Source organism: Balaenoptera borealis (genome assembly GCF_965194805.1).
Source record: "Balaenoptera borealis genome assembly, chromosome: 8".
Taxonomy (NCBI): Eukaryota; Metazoa; Chordata; class Mammalia; order Artiodactyla; family Balaenopteridae; genus Balaenoptera; species Balaenoptera borealis.
In genome coordinates, this window is record NC_138865.1 from 39,565,706 (window position 1) to 39,592,382 (window position 26,677).

General features: G+C 39.7%; 1 protein-coding gene across 11 annotated transcripts in view; it reads right to left on the reverse strand.

Annotated features, from left to right (window-relative positions):
* The window catches only part of NTRK2 (neurotrophic receptor tyrosine kinase 2), a 409,783-nt gene that overhangs the window by 291,791 nt on the left and 91,315 nt on the right, over positions 1-26,677 (reverse strand). The window contains exon 14 of one of the 11 annotated variants that reach the window (XM_082401157.1): positions 9,538-9,566. The exons of the other annotated variants lie outside the window; for them this stretch is intronic. Coding sequence (XP_082257283.1) covers positions 9,553-9,566 — 14 coding nt within the window. The 3' untranslated portion in view covers positions 9,538-9,552. Of the gene's footprint in view, positions 1-9,537; positions 9,567-26,677 lie in introns of those variants that run through there. 11 annotated transcript variants of the gene reach the window in all.

The window sequence follows — 26,677 nt, forward strand, 5'->3', positions numbered from 1 at the left end:
GCCACAGCATTTTTGGAACTCATTTTTAAAATCTTACCCTGAAAACCCGCTAATATTAGTTTGAATCACTTGAACTTGGTAAACCCTGCTTGACAGCCCCACCTCCAGTCCCGATCCCCAGCCCTCCCACCCACTCTTCTCACTGCCCCCAAGATCTTCCTACCACATGTACATCATTAAGATGCTTCCCTCACGCAAAATCCTCTGGGACAAATCCTATCCATCGGGTACCCAAAGGCCTCCAAGGTAGTCTCCCCAACTTTCCTCCAGTCTCTCCGCCCAATTCTCTACACCCACTCTGCTCAGCCAAACCAAAGTCCTTGCAAATGTATGAATGCCACAAGCTTTCTGATATGTTCGTGTCTTAAGACAGGAAACTCCTACCCAGCATCCTCCCATACTCCTTCTCTCTGCCCCTCTCCCAACGCTCACACTGCCAGCTCCAAAGTCCCCTCCAGTGTTCATCTTTAGGACTAATTTCTAGGCCAGTTTAGATATTCCTCTTCAGGGCTCCCACAGCAACCTGCACTTACCTTCTCTCAAAGCACCTTTCAAATTATTGATATATTTAAAGTATCCACTGACTCTCTACTTTCCCAGTAAAGTGTATGCTCCTTGGAGATGGGACCATCTGACCCAATGCTTAATACAGACACATGTTTGTAAATGAACAAAGGTAAGTAAGAAGAGATGACAGTAAACACTCAACCTTTGGGGGTGAATCTGACTCACAGAAATAGCTGAGAATTATTCAGAGCCAAATTGTGTAAATAACGGAATTGATCAAGTTGGGTAACACTGTTTAGGGTCCAAAACCATTTCAACAAAATACATTAAGGTAAAGACTATTATTGTCAAGAAAAGAAAGTCAATCCCTGTTCAGACAAAATGTCCCTTCACAGGCTGCTCAACATTTCCTAAATATATACCTGCGAGTGGAAATGTCATCAGGAGTGCTTATTACATTACACTGTGTTGGTCTCTGATATTGGGGTGTAGAGGGCAGTGAGAGGGTGTCCATAGGATGACAAAAGCCATGCATTTCTTATCTGAGAAATTCTTGCAGGTCCCCCAGAAGAAGCTTCAGCAAGCCTCTCTTGGACTCTCATACACGATCTGCCTTTTCACACTAGGGAAGTCAAATCCCATATTCCCACCCACTGCAGGACACAAGCCAGTGGATAACATAAGATGAAGCATCAAAGCTTGATCAAAGGCACTGGTTTAAGAAACATAATTTCTACAGAAGTCAATTCTCACCAAGCCATTAACATATCTGTAAGTACTTGCAAGTTAACAGACACCGTCAGGCTAAGCTGTTAGACTCCAGAGTGCAGTCCCTTACAAATGCTGAGGCAAAGAGACGTCACTGCCTCAGAAAATGTGGCACTTGGTGATATGAAAAGTACAATAGTATTTACCATCCGCATCCACGGCTTAATGGACATGAGCCATATCTGAAAAAGGAAAGGGTGATTCAGCTTATTAAGTATGCAGAACAACATCTTTCAACACAAGATGGTCCTTGATGATTTTTTTTTCATATCCAAAGGTTACATCCAATCCAAATGGGAAAAATGGAGAAGCGGAAGAAGCTACAGCTTTTCTGCTGGAGCTACGGTCACATTAAAACTAGGTATTATTGGGCAGAGGGGTACTCAGCAGAATAAGTAAACAACCTCTTCTTTCTTCACAATTCTGTCCCCTAAAGAGGGGCCACAACCTCATACTTAACTCTTGCTTTCTCTTTTCCCTACTTTCTTATAAATGATTTTACAAAGTCTTCTGAGAGCTAGATTTCAAGTGTGTTCAGATTAGAAATTTCCAAAATAAAGCTTTCTATAAAAACTTGAGTCTTGGCAGGCCTGCATCCCTGGCTTGGTAAGCATTCCCTGTTGAACTGAAAATGAATTGTCTAGCAGTTAATGAAACAAATGACATAAAGTTGCCATTTGGTGAAACTTCAGGGTCAAACCCTGCTCCTCCCTCCCACTGGCTTTTTTCCTAGCAGGTTATCTTACACTCCTTTAAGCAATTCTCTCTTATACAACTATTTAGTTTTAAAACACCCTCCAAGGTATTACCTAAAAGTCCTCCATTAAAACATCATTACACATGACCCTGCTATAAATGACTTTACCAGCTAAGAGATCCCCAAGTTAAAGTAAATGGCATTAAAGGAATTATCATAATAAGGGATTAGTTTAGTTCCTTGTTGAATCTTTTGATTTCAGTCAATATAAAAAAGACCCCTACAACTTGATGTTATCTTCTATTTACTGCACTTAAATGGGGCATATGCTTAAAAAAATAAATAACTCTAAGCTATGTCAATTATATCCCTAGACTGTCCCATGACTATACTTGATATATTTGTACCAGTCCTACATGGGCCCCCCAAATATAGCCAAGTGCAAATATTTGGTAATGTTGCCACCAGAGGGCATTCATCTCATTGAAAATAAATATGTTTAAACTGTTGGGCTAAATTCAGGGTACAAGAGAAAGAGTGCTAGTTGTACTGAAATGACTAAAGCACATAATTTGCATATGAATCTGGATATTGACACTTTCAACAGGAAGCATAAAGGCTAATTCTTTTAGTGGGTTGTTCTTGAATCAGATGCTCTGTATATACGGAAAGATGTTATATGAGTATGGGAAAGTTATTCTTATGTTCTAAGAGGTAAGATATGCTGGAGAATGTTATGAACTCAACAAACAAGTGTCAAGTGTCAACAAAACATATATGTCAAGAGCACCCAGCTCTTAATTTTAGGGGATATCATTAATTTTAGATTAATCTGAGGAGCTATAACTGGTACTCTCTTAAAATTCTTCCACATCCTAAAAGTATTAAAAGACTCCACAAAAGCAAGGATTATCCTTTTTTTAAAAAAATGCCTGCTTCTCAAACATTATATCATCTTTCTTCTGACCGGACTACACAGTTACTTTGCACATGTAGGTCTGGACACTGGAAGACAGAAGAAACAGGGCTGGCCTTCTTTGGAAAAGCTATGAAAAGAGGAAGAAAATAAAACAATGGCATATACAAAGATCACACATCTACCATTTTATACTGTGAATCCAATAGTCTTTTATAAAAAATAAAATCAGCGTAAAGCTATAACAAACTGTCCAAACGGACTCAAATGCTGAATTCCTAAGAGAATCCGTATCAACACCATTCCTTTTTTTTATTTACCTCCCAAGAACATAGCACACAACGTCAGCCATAACCCTGAAATTACCATAACCCATCCAAGGCAGAAAACTTCTCATTTTTTTCTTTACAAAACAGATAGAAAAAAAAAACCCCAAGTATAATAGTTTATATTTCTACCTATAATCATCTGATATGCTAACTCTTAACTATAAATCAATTGATCAATAAAGACTATTAATCTAGCACCAGTCCTGATCCTGATGGTAGCTATGAACAAATCTCATTCTCTCTCTAAGCTGTCGCCAATTTTGTATATAAAGCAAAAGCATCCGCAGTGGGGATCACAGACACTTAAGGTAAAGTTTCAACAGAGAGTTGGGCCTTGGTATTCCTTTCAACTAGAACTGCCTTCTGCCCCCATCTCACTGCTTATGCACCTGCCTAAAAGAAGTCAAAGCAGCAACCTGTTACAAGATTTGTAGAGTGCTGAAGGGTGGGCTGTTATTTTATTAGCTATTCTGCTTGCTCTTATAAGGCAGGGGTCAGCAAACTTTTTCTGTAAAGGACCAGATAGCAAATACTTTAGGCTTTTTGGGCTACACAGTCACAACTACTCGACCCTGACTCTGTAGCATGAAAGCAGCCATTGACAATTTCTACAGGAATGGGTGGGGCTGTGTGCCAATGAAACTTTATTTACAAAAACAAACAATGGGCCAGAATTGACCTGTGGGCCTTAGTTCAACAATTTCTGTCTTAAGGGGGTAGCTCAAGTATTTTCCCTTCTCCTGTACTGGTGGAACTCTGACATGTACCACAGCCCAAAGGGTCCTTAAGGGCAAACATATTAACCATAACTAGATTTTTAAGGAAAAAAAAATAATGTACAGTCCCAACTATAGTGACTTATTTTCTATTTGCAAAATCTAGCTGCTAAGGATGCTTCTCTGACCCACTAGTGGTGTAGGTTGTTAATGCTGGTGGTCATGATCAGAAGTGTCCTGATTTCTTCTTGGTACCTCTGCTGTTCGCTTTTCTCAGCAGTGGATAGAAATAGAGCGGGAGGCTTCTCCAAAGAAGAAGTCCACTGTGGCATTGGGATTTCAGATCCAACACACTGAGAAAAGTTCCTCAAACTTACACACTCTTCTCCTATCTAACTAAATGCCTCATCTTCCTATTCCTGAAAATTTGAGGAGCAAGTAAGTCATGGACACCTAGCTCAACACAACCCATCACTACTGTGCCGTTCCCCAGACAGGGGCAAAAGAATGTGCAGCAGACATATGGGCTGGCATAGCACACACCCTTCTCAGAGAATCTTCCCCTCTTGCAGAGCAAGAAAACTCCTGAAGATAATTTGTCTCAGTGTGTCTAGACAAAAATCTGGGACAGATAATGCAAAACCCTCTTTTTAAAAATGTACTTCTATTTTTGCCTTCCCCAAGAAAGGGAAGATGGGAGTGGGGGGATGGGTAGAAATTGACCTCTCAAACATGGCAGATGAGTTGTCATTTCAATTTGGCCTTAGCCTAAACAGCAAATCTATGCGTTCCACCTCTTTGCTTGTTAATGCATTTGCTTTACGCTGGAAAGCAAGCCCCCTTGGAAATGGGTGCATCGTATTATTAGAAAAAAATCAAGTTGTAAGGGAAGCTCTGAATCAATGTTACCAGGTTTCCAATGGAGTTGATGTAGACCCTTCAGAATGTGCATCTATGTTTGGTGGGCCTTTTTATTATTATTACTCATTAATATTTTTACTCTTGTCCATGTGCCCGGAGACCTTGGCAAGACGAACATTTTATAAATCTGATAAATAATTGAAGCCTCCCAATCAATACCACCCAAGGGAGAGGGAAGGAGGCACTCACGTCTGCATTAAAGTCAAGGTCCTCCCTTCTGGTAAATGCTGGGGGAAGAAGAGACAGGCCTGGGTAAAGCCAGAGGCCAGGAAAAGCTCATCTCACTGGGGTGAGCTGAGTGCGAAGAGCTGGCTACTTCTACTTGTCCCTCCATGGCTTGGGGGAGAGGGCGCAGTGGAGAGCAGTCAGTCCACTATGTCAGGCTCCACACGATGCACACAGATAGGCCAGAAGATGGAAACATCACAAGGGTGCCCATGAAACCCAGTCCACCAGCGTGAGCTGGGCAGTTCACTCGGGAGGGCAACTTGCACATCATGAGCTTCATTGGAACTGCAGTGTCTGGGCTCACGCTTAACCTCTCTGGGAAAATGTTTCTGTCAACACAACAGTAAAGCACTCCAGAGAGGAACTTCACAAAACTCTGCAGCCAAACTGAGCCCAAGGGGAATTCCAGGGTAAGTCTCTTAAAGAGGCACAAAGCCTCATTAGTGCAGAGGATTCACCATGCTCCCGGTCCAACCACAGATGCAGGTGCCTGGCTCCCGAATTTATGAGTCATTATGATTCTACAGATCACCCAGTTATAAGGAATCATCACTGGTTGACGCCTGAATAGCCTCTTGATCTTCCAGAAATATCAGTGACAATCAAACTACACCTACAGGCCTTTCCATAGAAGAGAAATATGCTGAGCTGGCAGTTGGTTTATTTAAAGGAAGCGAATAGCCAGGCTGGTGATACCCACCACGTAAAGGAAGACTTTTTTAAAAAAATGAAATCATACAGTTGAAGTGAACTTCAAAAAATCATTTAGGCTGTCATCCTGCCTTGAGGTAAGTCCATCTATGAATCTCCAGGGGCAAACAAAACATACATTATTGTGAAAGATCTTGAGAAGCTTCTACAAGCAAACTTGCATGGTCAGACTACCTTCACCGTCAAAAAATTACTAATTATGACTGTTTTGCAATGGATTGTTGGAACCAGCTCACACTGGTTTGTTAACTTTTTAGGAATTTTGTGAGCCACTGACTTCATTCTGACAGCTTGAAATCAGCCAGGGAATATCCACACCATGGAAAACAGCAAACACTGCAGAGTGGCCCCAATCCCACCCCACCCCTTTCATCTGTTAAACATTTATCAATATATCATTGTCATCTGCTTTGTAAAACTTCTCCAGTTTTCTCTTCTCCAACTCTTAAATTCTTTTGAGAGCAGTGAAAAACTCCAGAGGTCAAAGAAGAAATCTCTTCTACAATTTTCTGGAAGGTTTAGCCTCCACTTAGACATTCAAAGCAAAAGGAAATCTACTTTGCAAGACAATCCACTTACAGGCAAGAAAACTGCTGTATCAGAAAGTTACCATTAGCCCAAATTTATGTCGCTGTTCTCCCTACTACTATTTGCCAATCTTGTAAACATCTCTCAGAGTCTCTTCAGAGCTCTCTGAATTATGTCATATCTCTCAAACTTGAGGATAAGAACAGGTTCAGCGTTTAAATGGTGCAAGTGACACTGTAAAGAGCCACAGGCGAGCCCACTGTTTATAATGCACGAACCCTCTGTTTTCTTAATAGAACTTCTCCCCTCCTGTAAGGCGCTTAGCTGAATGCCCAGACTGGAAGTTATTTACCTCCTAGAGTCTTTCTGATAGAACTAACTCTGAGTACAATCCAGGGATTTGGAAATGTTTCTTCCATGGCTTCCAAAAAAATATTTATTGGCCCTAAAACCTAATAATAAAGATGTTCTACTGTCTATTGTTGGGAGATGGTACTCCATGGGTCCCTTGCATTTCCATACATCTTACAAAAAGAGTCACTCACTGCCATTTGCTCTGGATTATTGTTTTAAGGATGTTTGTATGGTGAACAGTTTTAGGAGATAGAGATAATAATCTCTGGAGCAAAGGGAAATTGTGTTTACTGCTCACTTAAAGAGATTCAGATTCCCTAAATTCAGGGGTCCTTTTCTCTAACGCCATCAGAATATGTGCAGGGTTCCATCAGGGCCCATCTGTATCGCCACCGTGAGACGCGGGGCAGAGAGAACTGACATAAATACGCTGTTCATGCTGCTTCCTGTGGAAAGAGTAATACAGCCCCCGGACTCTGACCCATGAGTCTCATGTCCTCTGCTGTCATCTGTGAAACTGTGGCACACCAGCTTGTTGGCTTGCAAGCAGAATAAAATCTCAGACCCTTCACAGTTTTCAATACCTGCTACCTATAAAGCTTTTAAGAAGCAATTTACACCTATATTTATATCTCTGTCTATCTGTCTACCCACCTACCTATCTAATGAGGATGAATTGCGTGCCTCAGATATTCTTTATAGCTCTCTTGGGCAATCATGTATAAGACAACCCACAATGAAGTTACTGGGATGGAAATTGCAGAGCCATTGCACTCTATTAAATGTAGCCATGTGAAACAAGGTAAAGTGGGCATAAACAAAATGATGATTGACCTTAATGCCCTGTGTGTACTCTAAGGCAGGGCTTCTCAAACTTTAATGAACATATAAAACACCTGGGAATCTCATTAAAATGAAGATTTGAATTCAGTAGGTCTGGGAAGAAGCCCAAGATTCTATGTTTTTAACAATTTCCCAAGTGATGCCGATGATGCTGGCCCAAGGACCGCACTTTGATAGCAAGGCTCTAACAGCAACTAACATAAATTCTATACATATTAACACTGATATTTGCATAAACTCTAACATTTTTCATACAAATATCTCCACCAACCCAGGAAGTCCATATGAATCATAGAACTATTACATTGGTTTAGGAAAGAATACTGAAAACATTCCTGAGTACACAATTATGGGTGCTTGTATACTTATATGTGGGAAATATCAATATTGGTTATGAATTATCCTTCACTGTAAATTATAAACACATTCTATTCAAAGAACCAGGAGCAAAGGGAAAGTGCAGGAAAAGGCCTTCCTAGGCAATAGAGTCTTTTAACTGTAGCAAGAATAAAAGAAACAGGGCAAATTACGATCTTATGGTTTATGTCGCTGATAAGTATATCTCTGGCGAAGTTAATGCTGATGGGTTAAGCATAACAGGGAAAGAGAAAATAATACGTGGACATAAGACCGACTCTGAGAAAGCAAATGTGCTGTGAGAGAAAGCCGAGCGGGCAGGGAGTCGGGCCTGGGTTGTGGTCCCCACCCTGTTACTCCCTTGCTATGGGAGCTCAGGGAAGCAGAGTTGGTCCCCACTGGGCCACTTCCTAACTCTTGCATCTTGGTCATAGGTTTCACCTGCACAAGCCGCCTCTCAGCCTCATGGACCATTTTTTAATACTGTCATCAGCCCGAAGAAATCAATCTTTCTGTCTCATCTTATTCACTTGGGGAAAAGTTAGTGAGCCAATTTGAAAAGCATGGGAGAGGGCCTAGAAATAAAAGAAAGGTGGAAATTTATTTTAGAATTTTATCAGGAAATACTTGGTCACACTTTTACTTTATTCCTTTTCCTTCTTCCACTGTCTCCTTCTTTCCTTTCTTTGGTCTTCTCCTTTCTACCCTCTCCCTCTTCATTGTCTGTCTACAAAAAGACAGCTGGGGAGGCAGCAAGGTGGATTTCAGTATTCCACACATTAATTTCTCATGAGCTTAGTGACTTACTTTTGAAGAGATTTTTGTGGTTGAATATGCTTAGGAAATCCTGGGTTAAACAGAGTTCAAAGGTTTCTTTACTGAGGACAGTCTCAATAGAGATGGTCTTTAATAGGCAATGTATAACCTGACTCTCCAAGAAGGGGCTAGGGGGTGCTGGGTCTTCTATCTTTGACCACAGGACCACAGAAACTAGCCCTCCCCCTGCTAGTGTCTTAAGGAATTCGCACTGAGAGAGTTCTGGCATGAAGATTTTGGATACCAGAGTCAAGCTATCATGTTTTAATTAGTTTTACCTTGAAAAAACCTCGTGGCCTTGGGCAAGTCACATAACCTCTCTAAGCCTCTGGTTTCTTCATGTGTAGAAGGGGGTCAGTGACGTCTAACAGATGGTGCCATTGATGAGACAAAGTACAAAAAGTGCCAGACATAAAGCCCCCTCACCAGCCAAGGCTTTCAGATTCACAGGTGAGGTTAACCCTTGTCCCTTGAGGGCTTGGTGGGAAAAGCATCCATCCTACTCAAAATTACTCTTGGAGATGAGGCCACTGACCTCTTTCCTGACTTGGCATTGTCTAGTCCCATCTACTCAAACCTGAATATTCCCTTCTAAGGGCTGCCCACCCGGCTGTGTTTGTTTGCGGTCAGTCCCAACAGATGACATTTACCAAATGAATGAGGGAGAGAAAGAAAATATTGAGACAGAAAAGGTCACAGAAAATAAAGAGAGGCAGAAACGGAGGCCAGGTCAGAGAGCACCAGGCATGACTGTCCTGAGGCAGCCTCAACTTTACCTCTTAGGTGGAACGTGGCCTCAGGCAAGTGAAACAACCTCCCTTGGTCTCAGGGCCTCCATTTAAAAAATAATGATGCCTTATCTCACAGAGCTGCAGCTGAAGAATTAAGAGAGATCAGATCTGTTAAGCACTTAGCACAGAGTAGGAACTCAATAAGAAAAATAAAAACAAAGCTAAATGTCCTTTGGGGGGCTAAGGGGAAAAAATAGATGCTGTTATTCTCAAATCCAATTTTCTGATTTCTAGATTGGAAACTGAATATCATAATCCTTCTGAGGAAATGCCAGAAAAAAGAATACACACTGGGCATCATTCCCTACAATTGACTTCAGATACACCCAATGAGTGGTGGTAGATGTAGTTTTAATGCTGCCCTTTTGAGTGAGTGATTGATTGAGAGAGAGTCTCTATTATCTACTAGATTCCAAAAAACTTAAGGTCAGCAGTGGAAAAACAACATTTCAGATTTGCTGAATAAGGACACCCCTGACTCCCCCATCCCACAGCAGTTAGGTAGAGAGATCACTTCCTTAAGACAGGACTCTCCTCACCTCCTCCACTCACAACTATGTTTTTCCCATGCCCTATACATTTATCAATCTAATGTCATCTCCCTCTCTCTATGTCCTCAGGGTTTATCACAGGCTGGCCCAGAGCAGGCTCTCCTTAAGTACTTGTTGAAGAAATGAACAAATCCCACATTATTTATTTAATAAGCATGGCCACTTTAGTCCATCAAAACAATATGAAGACCATGAAAACGGAAATTTTTAAAAATTAGTAATGTTATTATAACTCAAATGTACAGCTTTATTAATCACTTCCAAATTTAATAGCAAATCAAGTAAAAAAGTAAAAAGTCGTGGCAGGAGCCAAGAAATCAACATAAACAAGATCATTCTTCACATTGAGATGTTCTAACCCTGCCTCTCAATGACTTCCTCATCAATCCGTAAATTCAGTGGCTCCACTGTGACCTCAGGACTAAATCTAAACTCCATGGCACACAGGGAGGCCTTTTGCATTTTGGTCCTTGTCCATCTTTCCATCATCATCTCCTGCCATTGCCCTCTTGTATCTTCCACTCCAGCAACAGCCAAACTACCCTGATACAAACCTCCATGCCCTGACAGATGCCTGCTCCAATTCATCCATGTGTGACCTCCTACTCATCCTTTTGGACTCCACTTGAGAGCTGACAACCTTGTGAAGTGCTCTCTGATTTCTCCAAACAGAATAAATCAGTCCCCTCCTGTGTGAGGCTCTTTAGATTACCTACCACCATGTCACCTTCTTAGATGTCGCTCTTCCTCTAGACTACAAACTTCTTGAAGACAAACAGTGATGTACACATATTTATTCCCTGTGCCTGGTACATTGTGCACCCTCAGTAAGATGTTTAATGGAAGAACAAATAAATGGATGAATGTCCACTGTTACACACTTTCTATTCTCCCATCACTATCCCTCCCAACTAATCACCTTTCAACTGTTGACAAGAAACCACTGGGAAGGATCTGAGGTGAACTTTATGGAACTTTAGGGAACACTTAATATCTGCTGAGTACTATCTTATTAATCTTTAGATTAAATCAAGATTCCTCTATGAAATTGGTGCTGGTATGTTCATTTTACAGATTAAAAAAAAGAAAAAGACATTCAGAGGTTAAGCCACCAGAAAAGAACCCAGCAGGACTTAGAGTCAAACCTGAGTCCATGCTCCTTCTGCTACCCTATCTGGCCTCAAATGCAAATTTCATTTCATCCTTTACCATCTCAAAGGATGTTCTCTTCCTCATTGTCCTCCATCATAATTCTCACCTCTTAAATCAAGACCCCAAGTAGTCCTCAGATGGCCTCTGCCTACCAAACTTCTCCCAGCCTATTGGACACAACCCACATTCCTCTCTCTTCCAGATCCTCTTGCCCTAAAAACCTGACCTAGTGTTTCCACTGCCTTCTAATTCTTCAATATCTCTCTGCCCAAGTCACTCGGGTGGCTTTAAAACAATTTGCAAGAACATATCATGTATACCAAAAAGACATGGAGCTTTCTTTGTTCCTTATAGTTCAATTCAAAAAACATTTACTGACTGTTAACTCTGACTTGCACCATACCAAGTACTAGGGACAGAGGGATAATAAAACAAAATCGGTGACCTTGAGGAGCTTTTAGGTTAATGGGAGGACTAACAAGTAAGCATATTCTTTCAATATGATTGGATAAGCATTCTTCTGGATGATTGCTCATGGTACAAATACAAATACAAATCCACAAAAAAAGGATTTTGTCCATCGTGAGGTATCAGAGAAAGCTTCCTGGAGGAGGTGATATCTGAGCTTCATCTTTAAAAGATAAGTAAGAAATAATCAGGCAAAGGGGTAGAGGAGGGCCCTTGAGAAAGAGAGAGCAGCTACAGTTTGTAATAAGTGCTGACATCACCTTACAGAAAATTTAAAAGTTTCTGAAATGGTTTTTGTGTATTCTTGCTGAAATTTTTACATGTGTAGGGTTTGTGTCAGCAATGAATAATTCAAACAGAACCCAACACAGATGCTTGATGGATGTCCATCTCGATGACCATGCCATCATTGCCATTATCTCTTCATTTTCTTCTTTAAGGATCTTTCTGTGGAACAGACTGATAACTCCTGTGAGATGAGTTAGGGCTTTCACAACACTATGCTCCATTTAGAGGCCTGGGAAAGTCATTTTCTAAACAGCATCCTGGTACAATACAGTCACAGGACTGAGAGTGGCCACCCCAGAAGGAGAGCCAAGAGAGAAACCTCCATCCTCTGCTCCCAAAGTGCATTACTGGTGCCCTGTCCTGTTTTCCACCTTCTCCGTAATTTTGTTTTTCTATGAACCACCCCAGATTCTGTCATAGACTGGACAAAGAACTTTCTGTACACAACAAATTGATGTGACTTGATTCAAGCACTTATTAGATATCATTTTCAATCATTCTTATTCTGGGAAATTAAGTTCGGTGTTTGGTAATGCATTTTATTATCACTTGATAAAGAGACGGTCTCCTCCAATTTTAGTAAGTCATGAACTTTGATGTTGGAATGCCTCTTTGATAGCATACAGAAATAGACATTTTAATACTCCAACAAGGCAAGAGAGTCAGCAGGGCAACAGTTGAAAAAGCTAAATCATTAAAAGCGGAAAGATTTGGGTTTGAATTGTGGTTCTGCCAATTATTAGCTCTGTGGCCTGGGCACGTTAATAAACGTCTCTGGACTTCAATTAACTCATCCTTAAAATGCACAATTACTATGAAAATCAAAGAAAATGTGTCAGTGAAGTGGTACACAGTGGTTCCCCTCAATAAATGGTAACTGTAATCTATACCTCACTTAAAACTTTAATTAAATTTTAAGATCACCCACTTGCAGATTGTAGCCCAAATTAGCAGACAAGAGATTTTAAATAGATTTAAATATGTCGATAAAAAGCATCACATAACATATTCAATTTCTTAGAGCTCCTACAGAAAATGCTGTCTTAGGTCAGTTGCTCAGAAGTATGCCCAGAGAGCAGTGTTCATGGCAAGTGATTTATTAAAGGAGGGTTCCCAAGAGAGGGGGAAGCAGGAGAGGGATGAAGGGAATCCAAGCAAGGCTGAAATTTCAGGTGAAGTCTCAGCCTCCAGCTTGATCCTGCTGGGGGCTCTGGAGTGTAAATTACACCACAGATCCTACAGAGAACTTGTAAATTACCCAGTGGAGTTGGCCCAGCCTAAAGGCCAGGGAGTGAGCTTTCTGCTCCTAAGCCAGTCAGTCATCAGCAAAGGAGGGGTTGAGGGAAGAGAGAGGAGGGTACTGAACTCCCAGCCACTTCCAGCTGTGCGAGCGTGAGTGCGTGTGTGTGTGTGTGTGTGTGTGTGTGTGTGTGTGCGCGCGCGTGTGTGTGTCCTGGGCTGGGGTAGGAGGCCCACTAGTTCAAGGCTAGCCCTTTGAAGACGGTCTCAGGTGCTAGCCCTTAGGAGCAATTGTACACAGAAACCAGGGAAAGTGCACAGGACCGGTGAGAGGAGTTTGAGGGCAGCTGGACAGAGCACAGACAACACGTGCAACATTAATCAAGAGAATTTCACGGACCCACATCTGTGCTGACTCTGCCTTCTGTTCATTGGAGTTGGGCGATCACCAAATAATGTACAGTTCACTGCAAATACATTCATTTTTCTTTGGTAATTTACAAAGCTAACTTTGAAGTAAATATTTCCTAGGAGTATGAAAATCAATTTTGAAGGTTTGCCCTGAGGCCTCAAAAAATGAGCTCTTCAACCTAATACGGCTATGGTTTTCTATTGAAGAAAGTTGTGCCAGTCACTAATAGAGGGCACAGACGCTGTTCAGACAGAAACGATTGAGAAAGGGCAGTGGGCAACTCCTCAACCACCAAGAAAAAACTGGCAGCAGCAACTCCTAGGCTCTTTCACACATGCATATTCATTTAACCATTCATGTAGCTAGAGATCCTGGGATGCTATTTAAATTGAGCTGTGTAATCTATGCATCTGGTTAAGAAAGATCTATGTTACACAGATTCAAGACTGCTTTATTCAAATAAATTCTTATAATGTAAAAATATAATTTCTTATACCTTCAAGTCCTTATCTGTAGAAAGGGTAAGGGGACTTTAAGACTTCAGGTAATAAGGACTCAATGGAGACAGCCAACTGGATAGGTAGACTGGATCACAAGGTCACCTGAGGATTAACTAATATCTTATTATAAATGACTACAAAAACATGAAATATTACACAATATTTTTTAAATAACACATGTAATTAAATTTTTAGGGTCATAAATGGTTCCATACATCCCCTTTTCAAAAATTTCCAATAGGCTTTATAATTTAGCAATTCATAATTTAAGACAATTATGTCAACAGATACATTAAAATAAAATTCATGAAGAATTTCTGAGGAGCCCAACAGACAGATAACACTGACGATTAATGGGCACTTCAAGTTTCTGCACCTAATAAGTTCCAATTATAAATAAATAGCCAGTAACCACAATGGCTTCCACCAAAGGGCAGGGGCTGTGTTCTACTTCTGGACTCTCAGAACACCTCAGGAGCTCAGCAGACACACCTATGGGTGTGGGGAGGGTGGGAGGAGGGGGGAGGATAGAGCCTAAGAATGACTGCCTTCTTCAAACAAAATTCTCAACCTTTACTACTGTTACAAAATATCTGCAATGAGCTATCCTTTCAAGGTGAAACATTTGCTAAAGTTGGTGCTAAAACAATAGGATGAAGCTACTCAGGCTTGGTGTCCCCCACTCTCGGCATATTTGAATTCTGAGAATTCAAAGTCTGATTATAGTTCTCTGCTTTCCCATGTATTGCTTTGTAATTGAAAAGGTTTGGAATTGATAAGAATATGATGTGTAGTATAAGATGCTGAACAGAGGGAAAACTCAGAAGTCCAACCAAAATTAATGCTGTCCAAGAATCTGTACCAAAGAATGGTATTATCCAAAACCGTGGCCATTGTTTTCCATTTTAGGTTCTCATTATGCAAGTCTGTACATGGCAGATGTGTCTTTTCAAATATGCTTTTTTGCTGGTAATATCTGAGTTTGTTTCTTTGAATTTGCTAACCCATTAGCATATTAGGTGATGGGTAAGAAAATAGACTAGAATAAATACATATCACTAGGCACTTGATAAGGAGGAAGATCTACATGACAATTATGAAGACTTGGGAAGAACTCAATGCACAGATCTTATGGGGGAAGGATGCCGAGGATTCTGCTCTAGACCACCCCAGCCAGAGGAGAGGGACAGTGGTTTGGGGAAAAGAAGAGGAAAGAATGTCCCCAAAGGTGATGGTCAGATACTTCCCAAAGAGAGAGAATAAGAAGAGGGTGAAGCATAGAGATAGAAAAATACATTTAAGGAGATCTGGAGAACTGGCCATAGAATAATTACATTGTACCAAGCCCACCTCCCTTGGTGATTTAAGGAAGAAGACTTATCCACACCACAAGATGGCAAAGTGTTATCAGTAATTTGTTGCGAGGATAAGAAGCAGGAAAATCAAGTGCTTCCTCCTCTCTGGAAATGCACAGCTTCAAAAAATGCAGCCCGACCTTAAGTTCTAGCCCTGGGTTTCAAGCCAAAAATAAGAAACACACCATGCAGAGAACATGGGTTCTACTTAACGTTTAATCATCATGATAAGGAAAAACAGAAGAATCCCCACAATGTCTTTGCTCACTGTGAAAATGCATCATTTGAGTTTTCAAACAGTTGGTGCTTTTCTCCCAATGGCAATTGAGATCTCCAAAAGAGAGAATTTACCCAAATTATATCAGCCATGAAATTAACTAGGGTATAATGATACAGCCCTTGGAGTGAACTGGGCTGCATAAAAGGAATCGGAGTGAAGATAAGAAAAATTGTAAGATAACTCAAAGCCTGGGTCCTACCCCTTTCTGCTCTCAAGTGGCCATGGTCTTGTGAAAACTAACAATCACAGTATCCTATGTGCACATAACGCTGGGTAATGCTGATGACAAAAAACTCTACAAACCATCATTTCGGAGTGTGTGCTGAATGTGTGTATGTGTGGGTATACGTGTATGAATGTTGGGGATTGGGAAGAGGTGGGAATCATGGTCCTGATCTTGAGCCTGACACGGAATTTTCTCCACACCCTTGTATCATGAACTTCTCACTACTACCTCCAAGAAATACCCTTTCCCCCAGTCATCTTCTGTTATTAGACTCTAACTCAGTACATTAATAACTTAGTGTCATCCACGTTTAAATTCTTCACAAACACTTTCACAACGTATGCCCCATCCAAGTACCTTCTGTACATTAGCCCTCACTCAGGGAAAAGCCTTCTGAAGGCCTGCAAGTCCCTGTGCATTTCTGTCTCCTCTCTGGTCCCAATTACTGCTCTCCACACCCCAACCCCACTCTGCTCCAGCCACACTGGCCTGTGCGGTTCTTTCAACACACAGAGCTCCCCCCAGCCTCCACCCCTTGCTTGTGCTGTTCCCTCTGCCTAGAATGCTGTTCCCTCAGGTATCAGCGTGCTCACTCCCTCGCTGCCTCGGACTCTTGGCTCAAATGTCACCTGATCAGACAGGCCTTTTTTTTTTTTTTTTTTTTTAACATCTTTATTGGAGTATAATTGCTTTATAAAGGTGTGTTAGTTTCTGCTGTATAACAAAGTGAATCAGCTATATGTATACATATATCCCCATATCTCCTCCCTCTTGTGTCTCCCTCCCACCCTCCCTATCCCACCCCTCTAGGTGGTCACAAAGCACCGAGCTGATCTCCCTGTGCTATGCGGCTGCTTCCCACTAGCTATCTATTTTACACAGCCAACATCATTCTCAATGGTGAAAAACTGAAACCATTTCCACTAAGATCAGGAACAAGACAAGGTTGCCCACTCTCGCCACTATTATTCAATAAAGTTTTGGAAGTTTTAGCCACAGCAATCAGAGAAGAAAAATTGGATTCTCAGAGAAGAATCCAAATTGGAAAAGAAGATGTAAAACTGTCACTGTTTGCAGATGACATGATACTATACATAGAGAATCCTAAAGATGCTACCAGAAAACTACTAGAGCTAATCAATGAATGTGGTAAAGTAGCAGGATACAAAATTAATGCACAGAAATCTCTTGCATTCCTATACACTAATGATGAAAATCTGAAAGAGAAATTAAGGAAACACTTCCATTTACCATTGCAACACAAAGAATAAATACCTAGGAATAAACCTACCTAGGGAGACAAAAGACCTGTATGCAGAAAACTATAAGACACTGATGAAAGAAATTAAAGATGATACCAACAGATGGAGAGATATTCCGTGTTCTTGGATTGGAAGAATCAACATTGTGGAAATGACTATACTACCCAAAGCAATCTACAGATTCAATGCAATCCCTATCAAACTACCAAAGGCCATTTTTAACTATTTAAAAATAACAAAACTCTCACTATCCTCCTATTACCTTGTTTCACTTTATTCATAGCATTTGAGATTACCTATAGATTACATCTAGATATCTTTCTCTGTTTTTCTGTCTCTCCCCTCAACTAGAGTTTAAGCTCCATGAGGCAGAAGCTTTGTTCTGTTCAGTATTAAATTAAAAGTGCCTTAGAACAGTCCTACTCAAATAATCATTTTAAAATTGAAATCAGATTATTTATTTAACATTTTTCTTTATTTCATATTTTTTAAGCTTAAGCTTTATCCTAAACAATATCATGAAACCAAGGGTATGATGTGCCAGGTATATTTTTTCTAAAAAGTACTAAATATAGAACTATCAGTATTAAAGGTGTTAGCCCCAAATATCCCTTCAAAGCATCTTGTTACCACTGAGGATATACATCCCCAGCTTTGAGAAATACAGTATCATCCAACGGCAACACATACCGGTGGCAACACATACTAGTGACATCCAATGGCAGTACATAAAAAGCAGCGAATTTGACATGGAAATAAAATTTGTTTATTCTTATAATGTAACTTAGTCTCACAGCATAAAACAGTAAAACTGGAGTCATGAGGCCTGGCTCCCAGCTCTATATCTGCCACAAACAAGTTGTGTAACCTTAGGCAAGTCACTTAAGCTCTCTGGGCCCCAATGTCCTCATCTCTGTAATAAGGACTTGGGATGATTCCTAAACTCACTGGCAGCTCTCACTGTCTTTGATTCTACCAACAACCACAAAGTTGCAGGAAAGAATCCTAAAGCAATTAGGTTTATTATACCTACTTAATGTTTAATCATCATGAAAAGGAAAAATAGAAGAATTCCCACAAAGCTCGATGACTTTGAGAAGCACAAAGTAAATATTTTATAAAATAAAATAATATTTTGGATACAGTAATACTGTGGCCATAAATCTTTTCTGTAACCCCATGACCCTCCCTAGTGTAGGCAGCTGGATACCAAACCTCCATGGCCTCAAGAAAGTGTTATTCAGGATCCAGGCAGAGCTAAAATTGAGAAGTGGAAATTCTCGGTCAAGACCAGGATGCTCTTTTTTTGTTTTTTCTTTTTTTCTTAAGCAAAAGCTAGTATGTAGAAGGAATGATTGAATTAGAAAAACACCCCTCTGCAACCCTCAGAAATAAAATAATTTTTTCAGGAAAGGATCAGAACTGGGTACTAAACCCATTATGTGCAAGTTTTGGGGAATTAAGATATCTGCTAGATGTCAAATTATCATTCTACAAATTACCTACCAACTGAAAAGGGAAACTTGTATTTACAAAGAAAGGTCACTATTGACGTTTTTGGTGGCCACCATTTTTAAAAGTGGTCAAACTTACAGTAACAGTGTATCAAGGTGACATGTGTTTCTAACTGTGGTACACTGTGAAGCGCTCAGCACCTCTGTTATAGTCTTCTTCCCAAAAACATTTCACTGGCATCTAATCAAGCCTTTAGAAGTAAGTTCCAGTTCACAGGAAATATGGGAATAAATGACAAGTTCAAGAATCCCACAAGGAAACTATCGAACACCACCAGAATGAAGGACATTCTACAGAACAACTGATGGGTCTCTTCAAAAAGCCAATGTCCAGAGGGGGAGAAAATGGAGGTAGCAATCCAGACTGAAAAAGGCCAAGGAAAGACAATGAGCAAATGCAGTGTGGTGAACTTTGAGTAGATCTTGGTTTGAAATATAAATAGCTATTAAAGGCAAGTTGAACAACTGGGGAAATTTGAAGCTGGACTAAGTATTATCTGCTATTACAGAGTTGTTTTAACTTTCTCGGGTACAGTGATAATGGTGTTGGCGTTGTGCTTTTAGGAGAAATGTGCCAGAGAGTTTAGGAGTGAAGTGACATGATTTGGGCAACTCATAATCAGACAGCAAAATGTTAAACAGAGGTTGAATGCAGGTATTGAGTATACAGATGGAATAGTCTTTCAACTTTCCTCCATGTTGAAAATTTCATAATAAGAAGTTGGAGAAAAAACACAAGATTCACATGTATGAAAAAATTATTTGGAAGAAGAAATCAAGAAAAACTGCTTGTCATATTCCTTCTGTCCCCATGGGAAGCAGGAAGAGGCAGAGGGGAGATAAATAAGTTAGAGACAGGAAGGAGGAAGTGTGTAACCTGCCCCCTAGTGAAATATGGGGGCTGGGGAACTGGAGGACCTCCAGTCAAGTTTGGAGATTCAAGAAAAGAGGAACCCCTTTTGGTGGGGTTGGACCTGAAAAGGTGGCCAAGAGGACAATCTCAAGCCTATAATGGCAGAAATGGGAGACTATTTCTGGTCTCTCTCTCCAGAGAGAGCCCGTGCCAGTCTTCCAGCATTTACTGTGTCCCCAAAGCTTCATTGACACCCTTACAGAGAGGTGTGTGAAAGTGGCAGACCCTGGATAGGAACACAGGATGTACAGCTGAGAACTACACCAACTGGTAGCCGAGGACAAGTGGGACAACACAGTGGCCACCAACATGGAGAAATGACCACCAGTGGCCACAGAATGTCCTCTCCCGTGCAGTGGCACTTCAGCATCCCCCCCCACACTCCACCTGAGGAAATGAAGATGAGAGTGAGAGAACCGGACCTGATGGGACAAACATGAAACGTTCTGTGATTGCCCATAATTTTTAAGATTACACAGAATGGTAGGAGGTTAGATTTCCACTACATAGTGCAAAAAGGGCAAAAAATAGACATTTAATTCACATATAGAAAAATAAAGTCACATATCTTACAGTGTGTGTCTGAGATAAGTGCCTGCCCCATTCTCCATCTTATCCTAGACATTTTAATATTCCTTCACCCACTGTCATAGCATCACAGGAGGACCAAGATATAGTGTGAGGGATACATTATGCATATAAATATACATCTGAAATGACCTTGCACACTCATAGCTACATGGGCTATAACACAGAAATTATTTACGGCCTATGGAATGTGTGTGGCTTTTAAATATGAATAAATAAAAATTTATCCAACTAAAATAAAAAAGCCATGCTGTGAAGTCTGACTCAAAAGAGTTGGGAAGCAGATCAGCTGTTGATCTGCTTCTTGAAAAACCCACACCATTCCAGGAAAAGAGAGCTAAACAGGGCTGCCTCTCTTTTCTGGAGCTGGGATGTCAAAGGTACCCCTGCCAGGGTATATGCTACATGCAAATTAATAGTAAACAGAATGATTGGGAATGTAACTAAATAAGAAATATCTTCTGTTTATAACTGAGAGGCAATATTTTCTTAAGATGACCATAAGTTTGAAAACATATCCAGGATTGTTTAGCATTGACCATATAGACACAATATTTCAAATGTTAATAATAGATTGTGGTTTCACAGTGAAGAAAAAAAAGACTGTATCATTACACGCCATAATAATAAAGGACATCATCAGAAATGCATGGCAGACTCTTTTAGTGAGTGTGTCATTGTTTTGAATGGCTATGTAACAGGATGGTAGATATTAAAGCTGGAGGAGACCCTCAGATGCCTCTTGGTCCCGTACTGCTAATTCTGGTCTTTACACAATTTTCTTTTACAGATGATCCAGGAAGTAAGTGCAGGAAAATCTCGGTTGACTCTACTCAAGTCTTGCCGGAACTACTAAAGATGACAACCGTGATTGTAAATAGGAATACCACCTCATTCCCAACATTCTCCCTTCCCACTCCACTCCCACCCTGAACTTGAATCCCCTTCCTTCCTTCCACTGACACAGCTAGGGCTGAGATGACACCTCTGCCTTCAACTCAGGATATTAATCTCTTATTGAAGACTTGGTGAGTTAGAATGGACCACACTCTCTCTCTCTCATTCTCTCTCTCTCTCTCATTCTGTCTGTTCTCAGACCACTAAATCTCCTGGGTGATCACAGAAGAAGCCAATGTAATTCTATTTGTGTTGGTGTCTTGATAAAAACAAAGATCTTCCACCACCACTTGCCTGCCAAAAGCCTTGGCTTCTCTGGAAATGCAGCATCTTGGTCTGTGATTATAATAACACAAGTGACAATCAATTGCATAAGGAAGAATTTATTTTCTCCAGAACCCTCTTTTCATCTTTTTCTTTTTGGAAGTTTTTAACTTTTTATTTTATATACAAAGAGCTAACATTGTTTCTGTGTAAGGTGGATGTCCTGGATGACCCATTCAAGGAAGCTGTAAATACAGTAAGTCCCCTACACACAAACCTTCAAGTTGAGAACTTTCAAAGATGTGAACATGCATTCCATCAACATCAGGCATGAGTAAAACTGCAGCTTGGCCTCTGTCTCCTATTGCTAACGATCCTTCAGCTCTACCATCTCCCACCTCCTCTCCCTCCTCCAATCAGTAACTCTTCTTGCCTGTTCACTCGATTCCAGCCCCTGTATGCCAGCTGTTGTACTGTACTTTTCAGTTACTGTACGATTAAAAATGTTTCCTTTATTTTTTGTTTGTTTGTTTTGTATGTATTATTTGTGCGAAAAGTATTATAAACCTATTACAGTACAGTACTATATAGCTAATTGTGTTTGTTGGGTACCTAGGTTAACTTTGTTGGACTTACGAACAAATTGGACTTATGAACGTGCTCTTGGAATGGAACTCATTCGTATGCAGGGGACTTACTGTATATCAAAAATTAAAGCCTATTTTTGTTAAATTATTTTAGCAGTTGCAATCCCCCCTTGCAAAAAGGAAGCACATCAGAACAGGAGGCTCCATGAGCTCATGTTTCTAGACTTAAGCTGATGTTATTGAGGGAAGAGGGGCTCTCTTCCCCATCCCACCCCTGCCTGCTCTTTCTGCCCCTTGCCTACAAAAGTCTACATACCAAATCAATCAACAGGTAAAACAGAGTTTTCATAAACCCCAAAACAATTCAAACAGATGAATTGTTCAAAGGACAATAAAGTTAAGAATTTGCAATTATTCGTACACAGTATCTTTAAGGACTCAAAGGATTAAAATAAGCATATGATTCAGCAACTTTAAATTCATAATACATACCCATAAAATATAGACACATTAAAATTACAATTTTTTTCTATAAATTCAACTAATAAACCTTAAATATACACTGTATGCATTTGGGACATTTTTCTGCAATTCTGAATCAGTATAAATTCAGACAGGACTCTCCCCATACTCTTTTCCTTAGTGATATGTTACTAAAACATAAATCTGAACAATAACTGCCTCAGAGAATTAATTCAATGAGCCAGGCATGAAACTAAGCACTGATTTAATTCTTATAATCACTTAAGAGATGGGTATTATTCCCTCTACCAGAGAGGAACCTACGATTTACAGAGTTTAAAATTTTGCCTAAAATTATGGTTAGCAGGTGGGAGACACGAGATTTGACCCAAACTTGTCTGATTCATAAGTCTCCAATATTACATTTCTATACATTCCTAGGTTTGAAGACTTAAGAGTTAACAACTTACAAACATGAAGGACGTGCAGTATTCAAACAGGCTGTCTTCTGAATTAACACGTGACAGTTCCGCTGATTTAGAGCTAAATTTATTCCCCAAGTCATTCAGTATTCTTGCCCAAAATAAAGTAGGATAAAGTCAGAGCATATGTTAGAATTTAAGCCAAGTTATTATCTGTCTTCTTCACAAATTCTGAAAAGCTGGTCCACCAAAATCAGATGCTAGGAATGAGGAGGAAGAAAACCAAAATAGGGAGGGAAGAATGTAAAATTAGGCTGCACAGAGATGTGGAAAGACAAAATGGCAGGGAAAAAAATGAAAGGTAAAAAAAGAGTAATGAAGGGTGAAAAGAAGAAGAAAAGTAGCAGACTTTACAGTTTGGGAAGTCTTTTTTAAAGTGCGTGATGATCTGTGTAAGGAGGTCAAAGTGAGTTCACCACAGGATTTATGGAGGACCAAAGAGGGGGTAGCAAGTTCCGACTTTTAAGTACAAAATCTAACTTCTTAAGGGAACCTTTACCTTTTTGTGAAACTAGTAGCGTGGGAAGTCCCTAAACAATACAGCTGCACTTTCTACATTACAGGCAAATCTGGGTTCTCCCATGAATCACACTGGGCTTATGGGATACCCATGTAAGAGAGGGAATTTTAAAAGTTCGAGGTCAGTGTACTCCAAATGGGAAAAACGCTGCTGCTTCTGCTTCCTGTTTTGCCTGATCGAGCCAGTTCCTGAAAGTTCTGGGCCCATTTTCAATATGCTGCAAAGAATATGCATGTTCTGCCCTCATATAGGCATAACCCAAATGGTGACCCTACAAGAAGAGACTTCAGAAAGTAGACCTTCACCTCACGAATATAAGGGTAAAGGTTTATATAACATCTCCAAAGGACAAGAAAAGCACACTTGGGTTAACTCTTCTTTTGATTAATTTCCACTTTGTCAAATTACTCAATAACTCTTTCAATTGAATGTCTTTTATGAAATTTCCAAGGATTTGATTGTTATTGACAAATTTTGTTCTCTATTAAGAGAATGCTAAAATATACTGAAGCCGGGGAGGGCAGTTAAAAAAAACAAAAAAAAAACCCTATATTCTCTGATACTCTTTTGTGAGAATAAAATAAGAGAACCAACAAAGCCTATTACTTACTTTAAAAGAAAAGTTAATCACTAAACTCTTCAAAATTTCTTTTTATTAATGACCTTCTGATTCCAGAAAGTTAAAATAGTACTGTTGGTCTCTCTGAAAATGTCATGCAAATAGCTTTATTACATATATCTCTGAAAGAGACAGAGTATTTCACATCAAGTTAAAAATAAAAAAGAATTTCAAAGAGATTAAAGAGCACATAAAAAAAAAAACACATACAAAGTAAAGCTAGTGAAAAAAATATTAAAATGTATGTTTACAACCTCAGGGAGGGGAAGAATTCCTCAGCAAAATGCAAAACTTAGAAAAGATGGACAGATTTGCTTCTATAAAAAAAGTAAACCTTCCTGTTTGCCAAAAGACACTATTTTAAAAAGTCAAAAGATTAGAAGAAAATATGAGCAATGTATATAACCAATAAAAGATTAGTACATATAATTTATAAGGTAAGTCAACAAATAAAAATAAACATTTCTTTCTATTCTTCACATGATAAAAATGCTTAACCTTATTAGTAATCAGAATAACACTGTAAGTGAATTGGCAAGAATAAAAAAGTTTGATAATATCTGATATGGGTGAAAGCATAAACAAAACGATGCCCTCATCTACTGTTGGTGGGAGTGTAAATTGATAAAGCATTCCTGCAAGGTAATCTATCAACATTTAAAATCAACATTTAAAATATACAAACCTTTTCTCTCAGCAATCCATTTCCAAATATCTGTCTTTATAAGTAAGGTATTATTTATAATACTTTTCTAAAAACTTGGTAAAAGTGTAAATTTTTTTACATTTCCCAATTCATTAATAATATAATAGTAATAATAAAATTACAGTAAGTATTTGTATAGTAATTACTAAATGCCAGTAACTTTCCAAAGTGCTTCACATACATGAACTCCGTTTATCTTACAACAAGCTTCTAAGGTGGGTACAGTTATTGCCCCATTACAGATGGAAATACTGGGGCAAGAGAGGATGAGAAATTTGCTCAGTCACATACTTGTAATGGGTGGAGCCAGGATTCAGACGGAGGTAACCTGACACCAGAGTACTCAGAAATACTATGGAATAGAATTCAGAAAAGAATTGATTCAGAAAGATCTACAAGGCAAACAGTTACCTTTAAAAAGATGCAGAACAAATTCGTATTATAATGTCTTTATGCAAACAAAAATGAATATATTTGATTATCTACATAGTGAATGAAGCTATATATCTTATTATTGACATAATATATGCACTGAGGATGGTTAAAGAAGGTTATCCCTAGGAGTGGAAATGGTAGTGGGAAAGGAAGATGAATTTTCCCTTTTAGCTCTATGTATTTCTAAAGTGCTTGAAATTTTGAAAAACAAGAACGCATTCATGTGTTACTGTTATAATACTTAAATGTTATTTGTCTTTTAAAAAAAATGGTGGGGAGGAAGGATCATATGGAAAACAGTCTGTCCTTACAGAAGTTTCTATAACTGTGTTTCTGGCTTTCAGTCACATTTTTCCCTCTTTCAAAAGTTGATCCAAATATCTGCTAAAGTCAACCTCCTAAATTTTCCAGAATTGTTTTCAGCTCATATAAAAGGCTTTAACCTTCAACCTCTTTAGCTTTGGCCGCACTATGTTTATGACTATTTTTAAAGAACCAAATTTTTGGTTGCTGTTGAAAGACATTTAGAAGATCATTTATATAAGAGGAGAAACTTAAACTGGGGACGTTGAATCTGGAGTTAAAACCTGGCTCTGTGTTCTCAGGCAGTGAAGTTTTTTGGTCAATTTTGAGTTGGAAATGCCTACTGCTCAATTAGCAGGAATGAAGACATACGAGAGGTTTATGTCAAGGACAGGCGGCTGCAGAGGAAATCTGCAGGCCATCAAACCTGAATAAGAGAAAAGCCTTCCTATTCCAGTTCCTCCTGCGGGACCTCATCAGGTCACTTTTATATTTACTCCAGAAGGACAAAGGATGCATTGGGACTTAGAGAATAAATATCGTATGTGGACTTCCATCAGGAAACGCAAGTAACAGAAAGCTGATGGTCACAGCTATTCTTCACCAGCGTGATGACTGCCAATCCCCCTCTGCCCTTTTGATTCCCTTATTTTTGTTTTCCAACCCTGTTCACTATCAATGCCGTCAGGCGGGGCTCCCAATGTGGAGCATTCTCAGAAGACTTGGCAGCCCTTGTGCCCCTAGATGCTTCCACTTCCCCTTTATGTGCACGTCTACATTTTCAACGAAGAAAGGGAGCCAGGAAGCAATGTGAGAACTAAACACAAGACTTGGTTACAACAAAAATGCGAGCATTCAAAGGTCTGGTTGCCTGTTCCTTTGGCAATAGAGCTGCTCTGGAAAGGTCCTTGAGCCCTACTTCAGTGAAAATTAAAATAAATCACAGGCATTCTTCAAAGAAAAGGGATAAAATTATACATTTACCTACAGGGTATCGATACAGGCATAGATTTAGATAGATGTGTTATATAGTTCATGCACCCGTACTAAACATGCATATGAATAATCCCTATACAGATGGCCAAGCACTAACAGAGGAGCTCTGTTCAGGACTCTGCAATTATGATAACTAGATATTCAACCAAAAGCCAAAAGGATGGTGTTAAGGCACA